The sequence below is a fragment of the Neodiprion fabricii genome, chromosome 5, assembly GCF_021155785.1.
Source record: "Neodiprion fabricii isolate iyNeoFabr1 chromosome 5, iyNeoFabr1.1, whole genome shotgun sequence".
NCBI classification, from domain to species: domain Eukaryota; kingdom Metazoa; phylum Arthropoda; class Insecta; order Hymenoptera; family Diprionidae; genus Neodiprion; species Neodiprion fabricii.
The window spans coordinates 10,083,325-10,101,670 of NC_060243.1; the positions used below are offsets into that span (position 1 = coordinate 10,083,325).

Consider the following 18,346-nt stretch of genomic DNA (forward strand, 5'->3'; position numbering starts at 1 on the left):
GAAATGACGTGATCGAATTGTAGATGAGAACCGTGGCATTGCTCAGTCGATATCGGAGGAAGCGTAATCCGGAGTGCCGTTGCCCACATTCTACGGGGATTCCCACTATTGCTCTACGTGGGTTAGCGGCCCGAGAAAAACGGCTATCCGAGATTCCCGAAGAAGACGATGCGAGTTGTTTGCAGAGGGAGAAATTGAGACGGCAAAACCGCGAGACTCCGCAGCTGAGGAGACGACGTGACGACGCAAGATTAAACGCGTCAAATTACCATAATGGTTTTAAGACCCGATAAGGAAGTGGGGAAACCTGTCACTCTGCCGCCACCTCGACACATTTCCGCTATCCTTTGACATCGAGGTAATCCCGTGCTTTTATTCGCCTTGCGCCAATTTCCCACACTCTGCGATGCGGAGCGCAGCTACGGATCCGATTTTACATTACGAGTATTTCGATCCGGTAAACTGCAGGAAATTACTTGTGAAAAAAAATATAATCGTCTTCTCAAGAGGCAATTCATCCGTTTTTCGTGTAATACTTTTAAGGTCATGTAGAACTCCTACCCTTACCGACCGAGCAGACTCACCCTTTTCCTTATCATATTGAATAAACAAACGAACGGAAAGAGTTCAAATTTCGACGGCTCATCGCTCTTTTATACCAAGCCAAGAAACGTGCAGTCAGCTGATCGTAAGACCATCTTCTATTTACGAAATTATCGTAATTCCTAGTTCTTGTGATGCGGAAAATGTGGGAATAGTAACACGTGTCAAAAAACCACGCATTTTTTTTTGACGATTTTCGGGATACGAGTAACTTTCCTGAATCCCGCTACAAAAGAAAGATATGCTGTTGAAATTTGAACCCTTTTAGTTCGTTTGTTTATTTCATATCAGAAAAAAAGAGTGAGTTTGCTCGGTCGGTAAAGGCAAGTGTACTACATGACCTTAATGAGGCTGCATCAAGAGAAATTTCTATAGCTGTGATTACTTCATAGTTCACATTATACACATGAACTATTTTCAGTTTTTACCATGACCGAAAAATGTATTAACACTAACTACAAAATAGAATAAATTTAGTTTGATCAGTATCCGCTATTTTTATTTTTTCGTTATGACCATTCGGAGAATGTTTCCGTGTAGTTATACTTGCGATGGTTCAATATTGGTTCAAGAATAAATTGATGAGGTCTCATTTAATTGAATAAATGTAATATACTAAACAAACAAATTCAACGTTGCGATAACCAGAAAATGTAGTGTTGACAATTGTCAAGAATCTAAAACTTTTTTGATAATGTTTAGTGCTTATCAAACTGTTACATTTGTGAGCTGTGAAACTCTCTTTGAAAATACAATAATTGAAATTACTGAAATTATAGATAAATGCTTAGGTACTGATGTCTGAATTCAAATAACGATAAAATTGTCAAAAACCTGTCAGATTCTTTCGGTTTTACTCTTCAACGGACTTGTTATTCGGAAGATTATTTTTTACAAAGTCACCGGAACAGTTTCTTTTTTTAATATACTCAGTTAAATATTACCACAAAATTAAATATTTAACAGTGCCAATATAATAAAAGTAAGTGAATTGTTAGAAAATTTTAATCTTCCTAATAAAGATCATAATATCTTCTAATAAGATCAATAAAATGTATCGACGTTTGGCCAATTAAAATTCTTAACCGATAGCTAAGATAGGAATTCAAAAAATTCACTCACAATCATACCTTACCAATCATCCCTTGATCTTAAATATCGTTGATTGAATCTCACTATCGCAAATACAAAAAATAATCAAGCTCCCTTCTCCAACCTGCCCCATCCAGATATATGTCAAACAAAAATATTAATATATACTCAAAACCCCTTTTGATAAACGAAAGAATTTTTTTGTATAATCCCAGCTTCCACAACCTAAGCAATCATCTCTCCTGTGGATACGAAGCACGTTGCGAGATTTATTACAAATATTATCGTATCTTCCGTCACGGTGTCTTAATCGAAATGCGAGTATCAATTTCACACCTTTTTTCAACCATGTTTTGCCTTCCTTAAACCAAGATCGAAAAATTATATACCTAATATTAAACAGCCTTATGGCGATTTCGAGTGCAAAATTTCGCTTTAAAGGGAAAACATTTTTTTTTCCATCGGATCTTGTCATTGATTATTTTTGGGTTAGATAGATTGTTTGTTATGTTTGTTGTTGACTCCACTGTCGCTCCAATGGGGGGGGGGGGGGGGGGTGCAATTTGCTGATAGAAAAATAACAAGCAAATGAAGATGAGCAAATAGGGGAAAAAGGAGAAGAAATGAAACGAAAATAGAGCAAAGAAGGGAAAAAAAATCGGAATAACATATGTCCCCTAATCTGACCTTGCTTGGTGATCCGTCAGCGCTCGTTATAGAGACCAATGCCGAAAGGGTAATATGAGAACCCTTACCCGCAGAATACAGAACCGAACGACCCTATGTGAAAAAAAAAATGATCGATCCCAGATCTAATTGTGCGGGTATTTCTTTTTAAAAGGGCATTCCGCAGTCGCTTGCGATAATCGCGAACATTTCTCTACGCAAAAGGATTCACGCTTAATTGACCTTTCGGTAAACAGTCGAGTTCAAGTTTACTCGAAACACGAAGAACAACCGCTCAGTATTCTAACTGATTAGCGTAAGGCTTCTGCTATGAGGCCCCTACTAATCTTACCCTAAAGTTTTAGCTGTTTTACCACAAGGCTCCTATCTGTTTTACCATAAAATCCCTAGCTGTCTTACCATAAGGCCTGTTTTACCCGTTTTACTCCGAGGCTCTACCTGTTTTAACATAAAGCCCTTATCTGTCTTATCATCAGGCACCTATCTGTTTTACCATATGATCCATATCCATTCTACCATAAGACCCCCGCATCACTGCACTGGTTTATTAATAAATTCGAGACCTCATTGTGCTCACAAGTCAGTAATTCTTACAATTCAAATATGCTATTTTATTGGGAGATATAAATCTGAAAGAATTGGTGAATTTGAAAAATTAACGACGGAGCCAGGAATCGAACCTGGTATCTAGAGATGCTTGACCGGAGCCTTACTCCACTAGACCACCTAGCCGCTCTAACTCTGTTGTCGTTAATTCCTCTCGTCACCAGTGAGTTCAAATTTGTTTTCTTGTGCTTGGTATGTGTGAATAGAAAGTTTTCGTCTCTTGAGCACTCGATGTAAGAATTCATGTAGTGGAGTAAGGCTCCGGTCAAGCATCCCTATATACCAGGTTCGATTCCTGGCTCCGTCGTTAATTTTTCGAAATCACCAATTTTTCAAATTTATATCTCCCAAAAATGAATTTTCTCGTAACTAATGATACTGCACATCCACATATCATTTATTTGACGGCTTTGACCGTCTTGCGTGTGCTTCCCATCGGAAGCGTAAGATTCCAGCATGTAAACATTCATCTACATACATTCTTACATCGGGTGCTCAAGAGACGAAAACTTTCTATTCATACTATTTTATTATTTGCATAGCCTATACCTATAAGCGCATTGAGTCTTGAAGGTTTCAACGGTCCTAGTAAATATTTGTTTTAAATTTTTTCGTCTGTGGTGGCCTGCTTCTAACTACCGCTTACAAAGTCTACAAAATGCTTCTGTGGGCGAGGTTTGAACTGGAACTGAAGGAAATTTCCTATCTCCGCATTTCTGGCTATTCCTGGAGTGAATCCCAAAAACTCGAAATTTCTACCAAAAGAATGTGACGAAGCCGGGATGCCGGTTTCGCCAGCTGAGACTATACATCCTTGAAAACTCACAATACACATAATCTATGGCTGAGAGTGTGTGTTGCTATGCAAGTCACGAGCTTCCCGCTCATCACTATCATAGTCTGTAATATCCTCTGTAATTCGAGCCCTGTCTCTCTCAAGGAGTATTTAGGTTCGAACACTAACTGTATTCGGAATCCATGAAGAACGATACTCGTAAGATTCAAGTATCCTGATTTAAACAATATCTAAGAATATTCGATCGTTAAATTATTTCAGTACAATCGCGTTATTCCTATAAAGTTGGATAGGTACGGTTTCCCAATTCTAATGAATTAAAGCTTATTCTGTTCTTCAATGAATTCTCTATGCCATGCTAGAAGAAATTTCTAGACTCAACTTCTCTGCAGTCCTTAACTATTTTTATTTTTTACCATAACCGGAAAATGTGGCTTTGAAAATGAAAATGAGTTCCGCAGCTGTAACTCAAAAATTTAGTGTACGCTACTATTCTTTTCTTTATGGTCACTCATCGTCCTATATTTTCTAGTAACTATTGCGATAGTTGAACAGTGGTACAGCAATAAATTGATGTCAAGGACTCATTTAACTATAAAAATGTAGTCAACTAAACCGATTGATTTAATAAGTTCTTTTACCATAATAACAAGGTAATATAAAATTTTAAATAAAGTTAACGGCAATGCATAAAATCAGACAAACAAACTGATCCGGATGTTGAAAAAAAAAAGGTAAATCATCTAATTCAATAAAAATTATGCAGAAGTCAATCTTCATTACTAAAATCTCAGGGACAAATTTTTTCAAATAAAATACAGCTCCAACAATTTCCGTTCTCTGGACTTGCTCGACGATATGTTTGAAAAAATAAATTTTCGCCCTGCATGGTCGATCTTAAATCCCTTCGTCCTGAATCTCAACGTTACAGTTCAACGGTTCCTACGATGTTAGAGATTTTCCATACCTTCCATGGCTTTGGCTGAGTGGAGCATTCTTAGCGACGTAGAATCGGTCGGTCCCTCACAAACTCTTGTACGAATCTTCAATAGCGGATAAAGTAAAATTTCTGCATTCGTAAATCAACCTTTTACGGCAATCTTATGTGTCCCGCATTTATCAGGGAAGGATCCTGGGGTCACCGAAGAATTCCGTCGAATTGAAATCTGAAATATGAGTTTTAGGGAACTTATTTTCACGAAGGGAAAATATCTGCCTCTGTATAATGTACTGAATAATTCACGAGTCTTGTATATTCAGTTACAAGTATGGAAAAGCGGGGGATATATTATATAATTATAAAAAAATGTTTATATATAAAATTGATGAATTCGATTTATAGCTTTAATTGCCAACAATTCTAGCCGTTGATCAAATCAATCTACAGTTATGAAGGAAATATTGCTTCACGGATAAAATTGTACAAAATAGTAATAATTACGTCCCCGATTTGTAAATTTACCAATTTCGAAATCCTCATTGCTATAAAATTGTGAATTTGATCGGATTAAATTTTTCTGGCCAATTCGTTAATAAATAATAATAAATGTAACAACGTGTCAATTGTGCAATTATACCGGGACATTTTAGATTTCAATAATTGCTGTGTAACGTGCTCGTCATTACCTTTCACTCACAACCACACCACATTCTTTGCCCCTCTTATCCGAGATCCTCTCCATTTGACTAGCCTAAATAATCTCTCCGCACATCTTGTGCACAATTGACTACCTCCTGCTATTCCCAGAATCCTGATTTTGCACTTTGCTTTCTGCACTCCTTCAGGCTTTGCTCTGATCATTCTAAGTCACTTTTCAACTACCTCCTAACTTCGTCTCAACCTTCAAAACCAATCGCCTCGCAATAAACATAAATCTGATATTGCAATTACACCCAACATTTTTTCTACCCTACTTCTCTACTTCCCTATTAGTCTCGTATTGTCAAAATTAATAAACGAACCTAGTAGCGTCACAGCTACAGGACAGAAAGGTTTCAGTTGAAGGTGGGGTGTACAAAAATTCAACATAAGCAACGTGGTTTCAAAAGTGAAACTGGATCTAATCCACTTGATTTTTGATGAAAAAAATTGATAATTGGAAATTCAGAGAAGAAAATGGTATTATTTTGATGACTTTGCATTGATGTGATATTTTTGTTATACTATCGGTGGGTTTAAAGACTTCTCATGTTCAAGAATATTGCTCCGATTATACTTTAATTAATTTCTGTTACAGCTTCTAAACTTTCGAATGAGACGTTCTTGTTTCGTTTTTTTGCAACAAAGTGTTTCGTTTCAACGTCTTCTTGTTCCGACCACACACGCACGATAAGTCCTCTCGAAACCCACGTTAGAATCTCTGAATTTTGTTTCCCTAAATCAGCCCACGAAGAACTGGATAATGTTTTGAGATTTGCGACGCGGCGAAGAAGATTTTGCAATTTTGCATACGAATGAATTGGTTCTCTCGCAGATATCGCTGCTTCGAATGAATTCAAATGAGGCGTAATACCTCCTTCGTTGAATACGCGCACACGCGGGGGAAAACTACCCGAGTTAAACCAGAATAATGGAAATTTGGGTTATCAGTAGTACAATGGAGCCCTCCTTAGAGCGGGAAAGTAAACGTTACAAACCTCGTTTGTCCAATAGTTCCTCCGAGAGCTCTTCGAGTCACTCTATACACCCCCGGGCTTCTTGGTTACTAGCTTAACACCCTGCCACCGCATTTGGAAGGGAGGAACTGCATCGTTGCGGATGGTGAACTTCGCCTGCTGGCAATCAGACCGTGTCGCGGTTGCATATCCAGGGAATACGAATTAGTTAATCAACTACTCGAGTCAGATCACCCAATGTGGAGGTAGAAGGTGTGGTGCAAGTGCCGATTTTGAAAAGCTCCTAGAGCGCTTAATTCCGAATTATTTGGTGGCGAAACTTGAAGTAAAGAAGTCAAACCTTGAAGAAACAACAAAGTTTCGAACGGTTGCGCAGCCGACGACTCAAAGTTCCGTTTAAGATTCCGAAAATTCATATTACGATAAAGAAATGATTCGAAAAATAATTTTCGCTGGAGTAAAATTCCAAAACTCAAAATATACTCACACAGCGTAGTTTGCTCAACGAGTGGGTGTGAAAAATCAGAAAAACCAAAAATCAAAATTGCCGCCATTCCGAACGTAGAGATATCGAAAATACAAAACGAAAAAACATCAAAGTGGCGAAATTTCAACAAGACAGATTTTCGCAGAAATGAAAATCTTCGATCATTCAGGATTTCGATGTTTCGGACTTGGAAATTTTCTCATTTACACACTTTCAAAACTTTGACTTGTCGGAGCCGCCCTTTCGGCATTTTATCCTTTCGGAACTTTGAGCGTCGGGTTACGCAACACTCGAAACTTTGATGTTTCGTCAAAGTTCAATTTCTTGACTTTAAGTTTCGCCATAAAAAAATTCAGAATTTGGCGCTCTCGGAACTTTTCAAATTCGAAATTTCAACCCCGCCCCCGACGTAACCACAACCTGCAAATGACGATCACACGTCAGTGAAATTCCAAACTTTTTCTTCGGACACGAAATTTGAACCAACAGTAAATTTTTGCAAGATAACTGTTTTTCTATCTGTTTGGATTCATTATGTTCTTGGTTTCAATATAAGTTTCCATGTATTAGTTCAAATTAGATCAAATATTTTTCACAAAGCTCCTTGCATTACATATTTTTTCGCAAAAAAATTTGATATCATTCTACAGTTTTATTGGTAATTAGAAGTGAAAGAAAGTTGGTATTCAAGTTACAATCTGACGGCCAATAACCGAAATATGCCACTTTTTTAAAATTGCAAAAAAATTTACGGATATATTGATTGAAAACAATGGAAGTTCAAACATAAGTTTAATGATATATCTTAACACGCTTATTATCCGTCTTCTTATCAGATCGTAGTTTTTCTTGCAAACAATCAAAATTCCCAAGTGGTGAAAAAAGTGAATTTGTAAAATCATTTGAGTGTCGTGAAGCTGAATTAACTTTCCAACCTCAGATGCAAATCAAACGTCTGGTTAAAATGATGTTTTGAATACTGATTTAGTGTCGACTTCGTTCCAGGTGACAGGGAACCCTTCGGGCGTGCAAAAATCGCAGGAAATGTGGCGGAAAGCCTCCTCAATTCCCCATTTCATATCACTCCCTTACTTCAGACTCAATTTAACGGACAACCTTGCTCACGTATCTCCGTAGAATGATAAAAGGAGAAGGAGACGATAAAGAATAAGAGAAAATGAAAATGGATAAGAAGACGAAGAAGCGACAGAAGAAATCGCCGAGTATGAATAAGGAGAACTGAACAACGATCTAACAAGGAACACTGTGTAGGAAAGGCTTGTTCATTGGTGTACAGTTTGTAAATTAGTTCTAAGTTAATTTAGAGTCATTTGTAAATGTTTGATTGGTAGAAAATAAGGTCAAGTTTAATAAACAACGCTCTTTTCACGGGATTGTTGTGAAAAGGGAGGAGAAGGCGTTCGGTGAAAGATGTTGTAGAAATTGAGACGTTTTGTGAATAATAAATAAAGTTATTTACGAATTTCATATCGCTGGCATCACAAAATGCACTGGAAAAGTTTATTTGAATTCATTATTCAATTCAAGTCGTTCCACCTCTGTTGTAAAAGTTCATCAGAGAGATTCTGACGACTTTAGTTTATCTAGAAGGAAAAGTCTTCCAGAGAACTAAAGACCAGGATTAAACGAACCGAGATTTCAGAAATTCACAAAACTTAGAAGGAAACATCTTAAACGAATCACCAATTTCTCTCAAGATAAATTGATAAGACTTCTCGTAACGAACCAAATTAATAAATAACCGTAATAAAATAACGTGGAAGATAGAAATTCGGGAGACAATACCTTCCCATGACAAACCTAGGTAGGTCGACCCCTCCGATTTTTATCTAGTTCATACATGTTGTAATGCATCGAAAACTAAGAGACACGTATATTTTTTATCCGCTAATAAGCGGTTCAGAGGGGTGAAAACGACCCCTAAAGATGGGCATCCAACGAGATGATTTCTTGATGCATTAGATGGATTTGAATGAAACCAACGCTGAAATGTTTTATTGATGAATAGAAGATATATGAATCAGATCAAAATCGGAGATGTCGATCTACCTACAGTTCCTTGTAAGCCACCACATTGCTATCATAAAAACTCCGACTTCGTTGTTATTGTATAAACTGCTACCCAATCAAGTCTATTCCAGTGGCTGAAAATTCTTCTCCACCTTGTAAAGTCAAAGATCCAGCAGAAAAGTGATCGGTAGTTATTATTCTTGATTTCACTTCCGTCGCCATTATTTCAGCTCATATTTTTGATCCGTCAAAAACTTTAAGCAGAATGTTAAAAACCTTTATAAAAAAGAATGCAATAAAGATGAATTCTTTAGAAAAAGATGTTGCGAAATTTCGAGTGACATGTTTTGATTCAATTTATCTATTAATCAACTTCACTTCTCGTGTCTTCAGACTGCGATGCACTCAAGGAAAAATTTCGACACTCCTTCGAACAACGATGTTCGGTGTTACTTCTCCCTCTTTTCCAAAAGACCAATCAACTCTAACCCTTCAAGATATGGGAAAAAGTGTAGAGTAATTTTTTTGCAACCGGGATCCGTTCGAAAGAAAACGAACGAACACATAGTAGCCAAAACCTTTTCTCTCGATGTCGAGTCTGCGGCTCATTTTCGCGACATCGCATCGTTTTCGATCCGATTTCATTGGCCGTGGGTGGTCCTCATTCGGTCCGCGATGCGAATCGTCGAGGCGAGATGGGAGGCTTGATTTATTCGATTTTATAGAAGCTCCCGCTTGCGCAGCATGTTGAGTATACGGAAATGGGATAAAGAGATTCCCGCGTGATTTATCTGGAATGTCATTATATCCTGGGTGGATAAATTATCGCTGGTTTATAATAAGGCGTTTCACGGGACGTTGCGTAGTTTCGAAAAACGGTAGGAAGGAAAAAGCGAAGGGCGAGGGTCTCCGAAATTAAACACTCGACATTCACCCCTGTGCTAACTCTTGATCTTGTTTGTTCTTTCGGGCAACCTTCTTCATACCACTCACCTGAAATACCGGTACAAGATCTTTTCCGACCCGTATACTTGACCTACTTTCTTTTTACCCACGCCAACCTAATCCAATTCCCAACAAAATTACACCGCAATGGGGGGTTTCGAATTTTTAATATCATAACACGGTTGCTCGACATTTTTGTTTCCATTCCAAAATCTGGCATGTCGTTTAATGTAGATTGGATGTGTTTTGCGCGAAAACTGTAGCCTGCGGTTAAAAATTAACCCATTCGAATGAAACGAGGGTTGAAATTTGTACACGCTTACAATTAGTGTCATAAGTGTTGAGGTCATTCCCTTACCGACCGAGCAAACTGACCCTTTTTCCACCTACATTAAATAAACAAAGGAACGGAGAGGGTTCAAATTTCGACAGTGCACCGCTCTTTTGTCACGGATTTTAGGAAAATTACTCGGATCCCGTAAATATTGAAAAAAGTGTGGTTTTTTGACACGTGTTGCTATCATCACATTTCTCACACTTCAGAAGCCAATGCGTGCATAGCTAAGATACTTTGTGCAATTCCGGAAAGAATAAGGGATAAAATGTGCCATCGTGAGACTGTTTTCATGCGATATCGAGGTCTCTAGATGAGAACTAGGAATTAAAATAATTTCGCGAATGAAAAATACTCTTACATTTACAATGTAGGAAGAAAAAGGGTGAATTTGCTCGGTCGGTAAGGGTAGGGGTACTGCACGAACTTAAGCAACTCAGTGTCAATTAAAAGTCAATACTTCATTGGTCATTTTATTACAGGATGATGTTTACTGTTCATTTTCATTTATAACGCTGCGGTAATTGTCCTGAAATAAAAAAAAAAAATAAAAAAATAGTGAACAAAAGTTCAGATAACAATCTTCAAAGGACTCGTATATCGAATCGATTTCACTCTGGCACTAGTCATTTTATTTGGAGGATAATCCGCTACAATCGCAATATGATAACTTATTTTTTAATACTTTAGTTTCGTTAAATATTTGATTCTTTAAGATTGCGTTGATATTGATTTGTATCAACAAATGGCAATATTGAATTCATCATTAGAAGAAAAAAAATCCGTTGTTACGGATTTGTGCGAAAAACAGTTTTCCAAAGAAAATAAGCCATCGAGAGATAAAATTGAACGAGTCTACTAAATTTTCCACCGTTTAAAAAATCGATATCGCAGCTTGTTTTTTTTTTTTTTTTTTGCATGTCTCGAAGAATCAACTTAGTTTGCAAATGTGATAATTTGATAAATACTTAACATGCGAACATCTTGTAATAAAATTACTAAGAAAGTATCCATTCCCAACTGTAGAAACGCTGTAAAAATTCGAAACATATCTACTATTCATACCCAGTGTACAGATTATCAAAGATCGCCTAATCTGTAAATTTTTTCGAAAGTTTTCTCATTCGCCTAGGTAAATAGTTTCACCGTTGCTGTTCGATAAATCAGAATGACCTTTTTTGTTTTGTCTGGACCCTCCGCTACGTCATAAAATCTTTTGCTGTCGCAGCATGTGCAAAAACTCATAATCAAATCGGAGTTCAATTTTCTCTAAGAACGTACAAACAAACCTCGTCAAATTTTCCTACAAAACCTCAATTTGCTTTTTTTGCCATTCGTAAACGTCTCCGCGCACTGCGAAATTTTGAAACTCTTTAATCAAACTTGGGGGTTTTTTTGTGTCTCTACATAAAATTTCGGCCACATCTGTTCCTGCTTTCGTATTCAGGTACGAGCGAAAAGCGGAATGCCCAGTAAATTTGTCATCGCGAGAAACTTTCGTTGGAAAACAAAAATTCGTTCTCAACTTGTAACATGTTTCATCGTTTGTGCATACATTTTCCGGAGATGCTGAAAAAGCGCTTGACTATCTGAAAACATGAGCTTTCTATGAAAACGTACCACTTGGTTGTTTTTTTTTTTTTTGTTATTTTTTCAATAATTAAGAGTACAGAAAAATTTCAACAAACTTTCAATGCATGTATCTAAATTTTTCAGTTTTGCAAATTCATTTATTGACATCCAATCAAGCTTTTCAGATTCTTTTTTATCAGCAAGTTTCGAAACTACGAAACCTCTGAATATAGACTTGAATGATTGTTTGACAAGAAATCCTACATATATGATAAATGAAAAAGGTTTGTCATTGCTTTATTTTACATAAAACAAACAGCCCTAGTTGTCGTCGACTGCGGGCAAATTGTCAACATCAACGAATCTAAATGCTATCGTGTCTCCTGCAAAAGGCAAAGCTCAATTTTGTTAATCTGCCTAGTTCAGTATTTTCATTATACGGATGTTTTCGCACAACTTGTAATCGATTAATAATCACAGATATCAATCCACGGAAGAAGACGAAAGTTTGAATTGCGGTAAGAAAAACGAGAGACCAAAATGCATGTTTAGAGGATTTCATTTATAAAACACGTGACGTCGGCTCGTCTCCGCGGGTACACGAACCGAAATGATATCACCTCCGTACGCATCGGGACGAAAGGTCTGTCCTAAGCATGAAATTTAACCGAAACTCGAGCTCGCAATGAATATATTTTGGCACGATATTGAGGAGTGGAGTCGAGCTTTCGAACAGAATCGTCCGGCCGACGCGACGCCGAGTCGAACGGATCGCTGTCGCCCCGACAGCCCGCGTGCAATTTTCAAATTTACATTTCTCGATACGTGAAATTTTCTCGCCGAGATGGAAATACGGAAACGGAGTCTCCTCCTCGTATTGTCGTTTCCGATGCTTCCTATTCTGTTTCGCGCATATCGTCTGTAAGAGTTCAAACAGCGCGTCTGCTACGTAAATCAAACAAGAATGTCGCCTAATAGAAGTAACGCGCGTGGACGAATTAGTGTTACCGGTTCACGCTCTGCGAGGAGAGGCCGATGAATTAACATCTAATCGATACCTCGTAGTCCACATTTTCAATCTACTCGCACATTTCGACGCATCCAATTTTACAATCCACGTTTTTTCCTATTAAACAAAGTCTGGTCACATTTTTTCTAAACCTGCAAATGAAAATATAACAAGTTTAACAAGTTTATAACAATTAAAAGTCAAGTGCCATTTACCAATATGAAGTATATATAACGAAAACGTAGCACAACGGCTTGACAAAATCCCTTAATAAAATATCTATCTCCTATTTCACCAATAAACCACGGAACCTGCTTGGACAACAATAAAGAAAAGGAAAGGCTAAGTAAAAACAAAAACTATTTTTGTTTAAGGAAAAGACGAGAAAATGAACATTTATGTACAGAAAGACCGTATTTTACCTGCTTGGACAACAATAAAGAAAAGGAAAGGCTAAGTAAAAACAAAAACTATTTTTGTTTAAGGAAAAGACGAGAAAATGAACATTTATGTACAGAAAGACCGTATTTTAATCTTGCGAATGAATGAATACACGAATGAATGATGAAAAATAATTAATATTTACAATTTTATTTACACAAGTTTATGCACTTCTGATTTATCCATTTAATAAACAGAAATAAAATATATACAGTTTACCTAAAAAGAAAGAAATTCGCTGAAAATTAATAATAGAACAAAATCGACTGATCTCACATCTGTAAATACTAGACTCTATTGAAAAAATCAACTATTTTGTACAAAATTCAGGTAGAAATTATTGTTCGAAATGACGAAAAAAGATGCTCTCCAAGTTTCAGCTCTGAATATTAATATTTCATCACCATCGCGATTTTCTATTTCTCATTTAAATAACATGGGAAAAATTGTTTTTAAACTTTAAAATTTTATAACTCGTCATAACATTAGTGCACTGATAAGACCAGAATATATTTTCGTAGGGAATTGAACACTTTACAAAAACGGTCTCTTATCATTTTATGATAAATTTACTCTTTCAAAATTTATTTAAGGTCCTTAAATACCTTGATAATAAGCTTTCTTTTTTTTTGTGCCATTATAGCTACCTCAGAAGAGAAAACGATGCACAAAAATGAAACAAATAATTCCACCTCATTAATTTAACCCTAATTGGTCATTCTGGGTGAATTTCACCCCAAACATTTTTCAAACTCCTCCTAGAGTTCAGGAATAGACTTTCATAGTTTTTTTGCTATAAATCAATTCTACAGAAAAGAAAATCCGTAAAGAAAATGCTTTCCGTTTTACCTTAACTTTTCCGATGTTTTGCAATATTTAAACAATCAATTTTGGTTAGAAAAACTGATACAGCTTTTTCTGCGATCCTCGAATACGTGGATAATTTTTTTTAGATTTCTAGAAATCGTTTTTCATCCAGTGTGACCGTTATGCGACTTTACTGAGGTGTGACGAACTAGGGTTCCTTGATTGAAGAGTACGGGGCTTCGACTCATTATTTGTTTGGAGTCAGGTTTATTTAAATATCGTAAATTTATTTTTATTTCACATATTTTAACAAGAATGTGTAATGTTGACAACTTGAACGGCACTAAATACTAGGTATTACCAGATTTTCTTCTATTTCCAATAACCCATCCTATTAGAATTTTCTATAGTAACCATAACAAGTGAAATTTTTTTGCAGTCTACAAAAAAAAAAGAAAAATTTGCCTGATTCGATTAAACTTTGTTTGAACCGAAACACCGCTTGGCTGAATTTTAACGAACAAGAATGTTCTTTATGAGAAACATTTATTTATTGATACTTCCTTCCGAGTCTACGAAAATTGCAAGCTCTCTAGTGACGTGGATTTTCTTGTTCTAAATATTCGTTTCCATCGTCTTTCCGACAGTTTTCGGATCTAACCTTATATATTGATTGTGTCCCAAGACCCTAGCCGCGGCGAGTTTAATGGCTTCCAAAGTGAAGCCCCGTGGGAGAAAGTGGAAAATAGTACCGAAAAAAAAGTCCCCGGGACTTTGCTCCATTTTCACGACAAAGAACTGCGCCAGACGAGAGGATTGCATACGATGCATCAACCCTCGAATTGATGTTTGAACAAGTTTTTGTTTTTCCGCTCGTTTTCTTCTTTTAGCGCAATACAATCTATATTATTGGACGAAATTTCAGGTAGAAATATACATTCAAATTAAAAAAAAACATTCATTATATAGCATACCTAAAACAAAACCGGAACAGCTGAAAAAAAATTTTTAACGATTGTACGTTCAAATTAAAAGACAAATGGTACTACGTGAGTTTTTATGGCAGTTTTTAAGAAACGAAATTTTTTGAGTTGTTACAGTTTGATTTTGGCTGCGCGATATAGAAACAAACAAATTTCAAGCCGCTCAGAACTGTTACCAGAGATAGTTGAGACTTACGAAAACTGTGCACCCTTGACTTTGGAGTAAAAAAAAAACGTGCAACCGAAAATTTAAACCAAGGAGTCTCTGTTACTTCAACAAACGACTCTCTACGTGTGTCAAAGTCCTGTTTACTTGTTTATTCATTAATAATTATTCAATTACCTGAAATAATTTCTATTTCACCGTTGAATTGCAGGTTATTATTACAGATTAAAGTTTTGTATTCTATCCACTTAATTACACTAGCAAATGTAATTTAATGGGAACAAAACCTTCTACGCCGTATATTCGGGAGAGCTGCAACGCTGCCATACCAATGTCCCATTTATTCGAATGTCTGTCGATTTATCTTTGCAACCGTCTCTTTGCCGGATTACAGTATACTCCATTTAGCCCATTAAGCGCCAAATTTGGGTCTACATACATGTGGCATTCCGTGAAATTTCGACCAAGATTGGTCGATAATGTTTCAAATCGATTCGAAATATTAATCTTTTCTAAAAATGTTTATTGATAACAGAGCCGAAACTATGATTAGTTTTTGTTCAACCAGCGTGCCATGGAATGCTCCATACATGGACAACATTATGTGACGCTATTCGATGTGAATGGTGAAGCGAAAAAACTGTTCAAAAAAACTTCAGTAATGGTAAAGGAGAAATGAATCTGCCCAAATTTTAGTAACTCAAACTAAGATATCGATGGATTGAGAACAAGCTTCACAACTTTGACGTCCAAAATGATCAAACTCTCGTATTTTTCATCCAATTCCAATGTTTCAATGTCATGTAGTACTCCTACCCTTACCGACCGAGTAAACTCCCCCTTTTTCTTCGTATATTAATTAAACAAACGAACGAAAAGTGTTCGAATTTCGACGGTGCATCGAGATTAACAGGGATCTCCAAATATCGCTTAAAAAACAAATCACAAACAGTTATCTCCATAGTGGATAAAAATGGATTCGTAAGTAAGAACATTAAAATTACAGCTCTTCGTCGATCATTACATCCGAGCGTCGTAACTGTGTTCTAATATGAGATTATTTGAATTATCTTCAGATAATTTGTGGATATTTGCTCATCCAGCAAGATGCTCCCGAAAACATTGGAATCGAATGAAAAACATTACGTGTCAATAATCTTCAAAATTCCAATGACGAAACCTTTCATCAAATTCTTGATATCTCAGCTTGTGTTATTCGAATTTCCTCAGCTTCGTTTCCACCGTACGGCAAAGATGTTGTTTCATTGATGTTCACTGTTATTGGCGTTAATAAAATTGCTGGAAATTTTCAAACGTCTTGTTCGTTTTTCGTAATTTATATCGATTCAAGCGGTACGACCCATTGTCAGAGGTAACGGCGTCTTTGAAAATTGCATCCGCATCAGTCGGCTGCGTCGTCGCTACGGGATGCAAGGACAAACTGCAACCCAAGGATGAACATCGCGTGACGTCATACCTCAGCCTTCGTCAGGTCCGAGCCACGTGAGATGAGTCCCGTCTATTCTTGCAGGCCTGCAGCGATATTTTCCATTGGCTGGGTAAATAAATTACAGGGACTATAGAATGGAAGGATTGATTAAAGCGAGCAGCTCGGATGCAAAGGGGATGCGGATAGCCGTGAGCCACTTCATTTTATGCCGGGTTTCTCGAGGGGTGTAAATTTCTTTGGTGGAACCGCGAAGTGGCGAAAATTCTAAGTTTGTAATAGTTTTTGTCTATCGCAAGAAATATTCCGTTGACACAAGGAAAATAAATAAATAAAACTCATTGTTAAGGATACAGGGTTCAAACTATAATTAGAATTGTTTAGACCTATATTTATAAGTGCAAAATCAGTCAGTTTTGTTTTGTTATTAATTTTGAGCAAATTTTTTTCTGTATGTAATTTTATTTTTGATTTTCTTTGTTAAATAAATGAATGAATCAAAGGTGTATAAACTTGTATCAGTAAAATTGAAAATATTAATTATTTTTCATCATTCATTCGCAAGATTATAATATGCCTTTTCTATGTGTTAATGTTCATTGTCAAATTTAATTCGACAATTTTTTCATGACCAGTCTTTTCATTAAACATTGACAGTTTCTATTTTTACGTAGCTTTTACTTTTTTTATTCTTGTCCAAGCAGGTTTCCATAGTTTGTAAGTGAAAAGGGAAGTAAATATTTTAATTTAATAAAATCGATCTTGTCAAGCCGTTGTGGCACTTGACTTTTAATTGTTATAAACTTGTTAAACTTGTTATATTTTCATTTGTAGGTTTAGAAAAAATGTGACCAGACTTTGTTTAATAGAAAAAAACGTGGATTGTAAAATTGGATGCGTCGAAATGTGCGAGTAGATTGAAAATGTGAACTACGAGGTATCGATTAGATGTTAATTCATCGGCGTCTCCTCGCAGAGCGTGAACCGGTAACACTAGTTCGTCCACGCGCGTTACTTCTATTGGGTGACATTCTTGTTCGATTTACGTAGCAGACGCGCTGTTTGAACTCTTACAGACGATATGCGCGAAACAGAATAAGAAGCATCGGAAACGACAATACGAGGAGGAGACTCCGTTTCCGTATTTCCATCTCGGCGAGAAAATTTCACGTATCGAGAAATGTAAATTTGAAAATTGCACGCGGGCTGTCGGGGCGACAGCGATCCGTTCGACTCGGCGTCGCGTCGGCCGGACGATTCTGTTCGAAAGCTCGACTCCACTCCTCAATATCGTGCCAAAATATATTCATTGCGAGCTCGAGTTTCGGTTAAATTTCATGCTTAGGACAGACCTTTCGTCCCGATGCGTACGGAGGTGATATCATTTCGGTTCGTGTACCCGCGGAGACGAGCCGACGTCACGTGTTTTATAAATGAAATCCTCTAAACATGCATTTCGGTCTCTCGTTTTTCTTACCGCAATTCAAACTTTCGTCTTCTTCCGTGGATTGATATCTGTGATTAATAATAGAAAATGTGGAATACTAGGTATGGATTAGATATTGATTCTTCGACGCCTTCTCGCAGAGTGCGAACTGCGGCGGTAAAACTCATTCGTCCACGTACGCTACTTGTATTTGACTACTTTTCATATTTTAAGTAGTAGGCGCGCTATTCAAACTGTTACAAGTTTCGTCGCTGAATTTATTCGAGTATCTTTTCTT

General features: G+C 36.8%; 1 protein-coding gene across 1 annotated transcript in view; it reads left to right on the forward strand.

Annotated features, from left to right (window-relative positions):
* Window positions 1-8,044, forward strand: part of LOC124183868 (protein abrupt-like) — a 158,818-nt gene extending 150,774 nt beyond the window's left edge. The window contains exon 10 of the mRNA XM_046572980.1: window positions 7,893-8,044. Coding sequence (XP_046428936.1) covers window positions 7,893-8,029 — 137 coding nt within the window. The 3' untranslated portion in view covers window positions 8,030-8,044. The remainder of the gene's footprint in view (window positions 1-7,892) is intronic.
* Window positions 8,045-18,346: the final 10,302 nt, after the last annotated feature.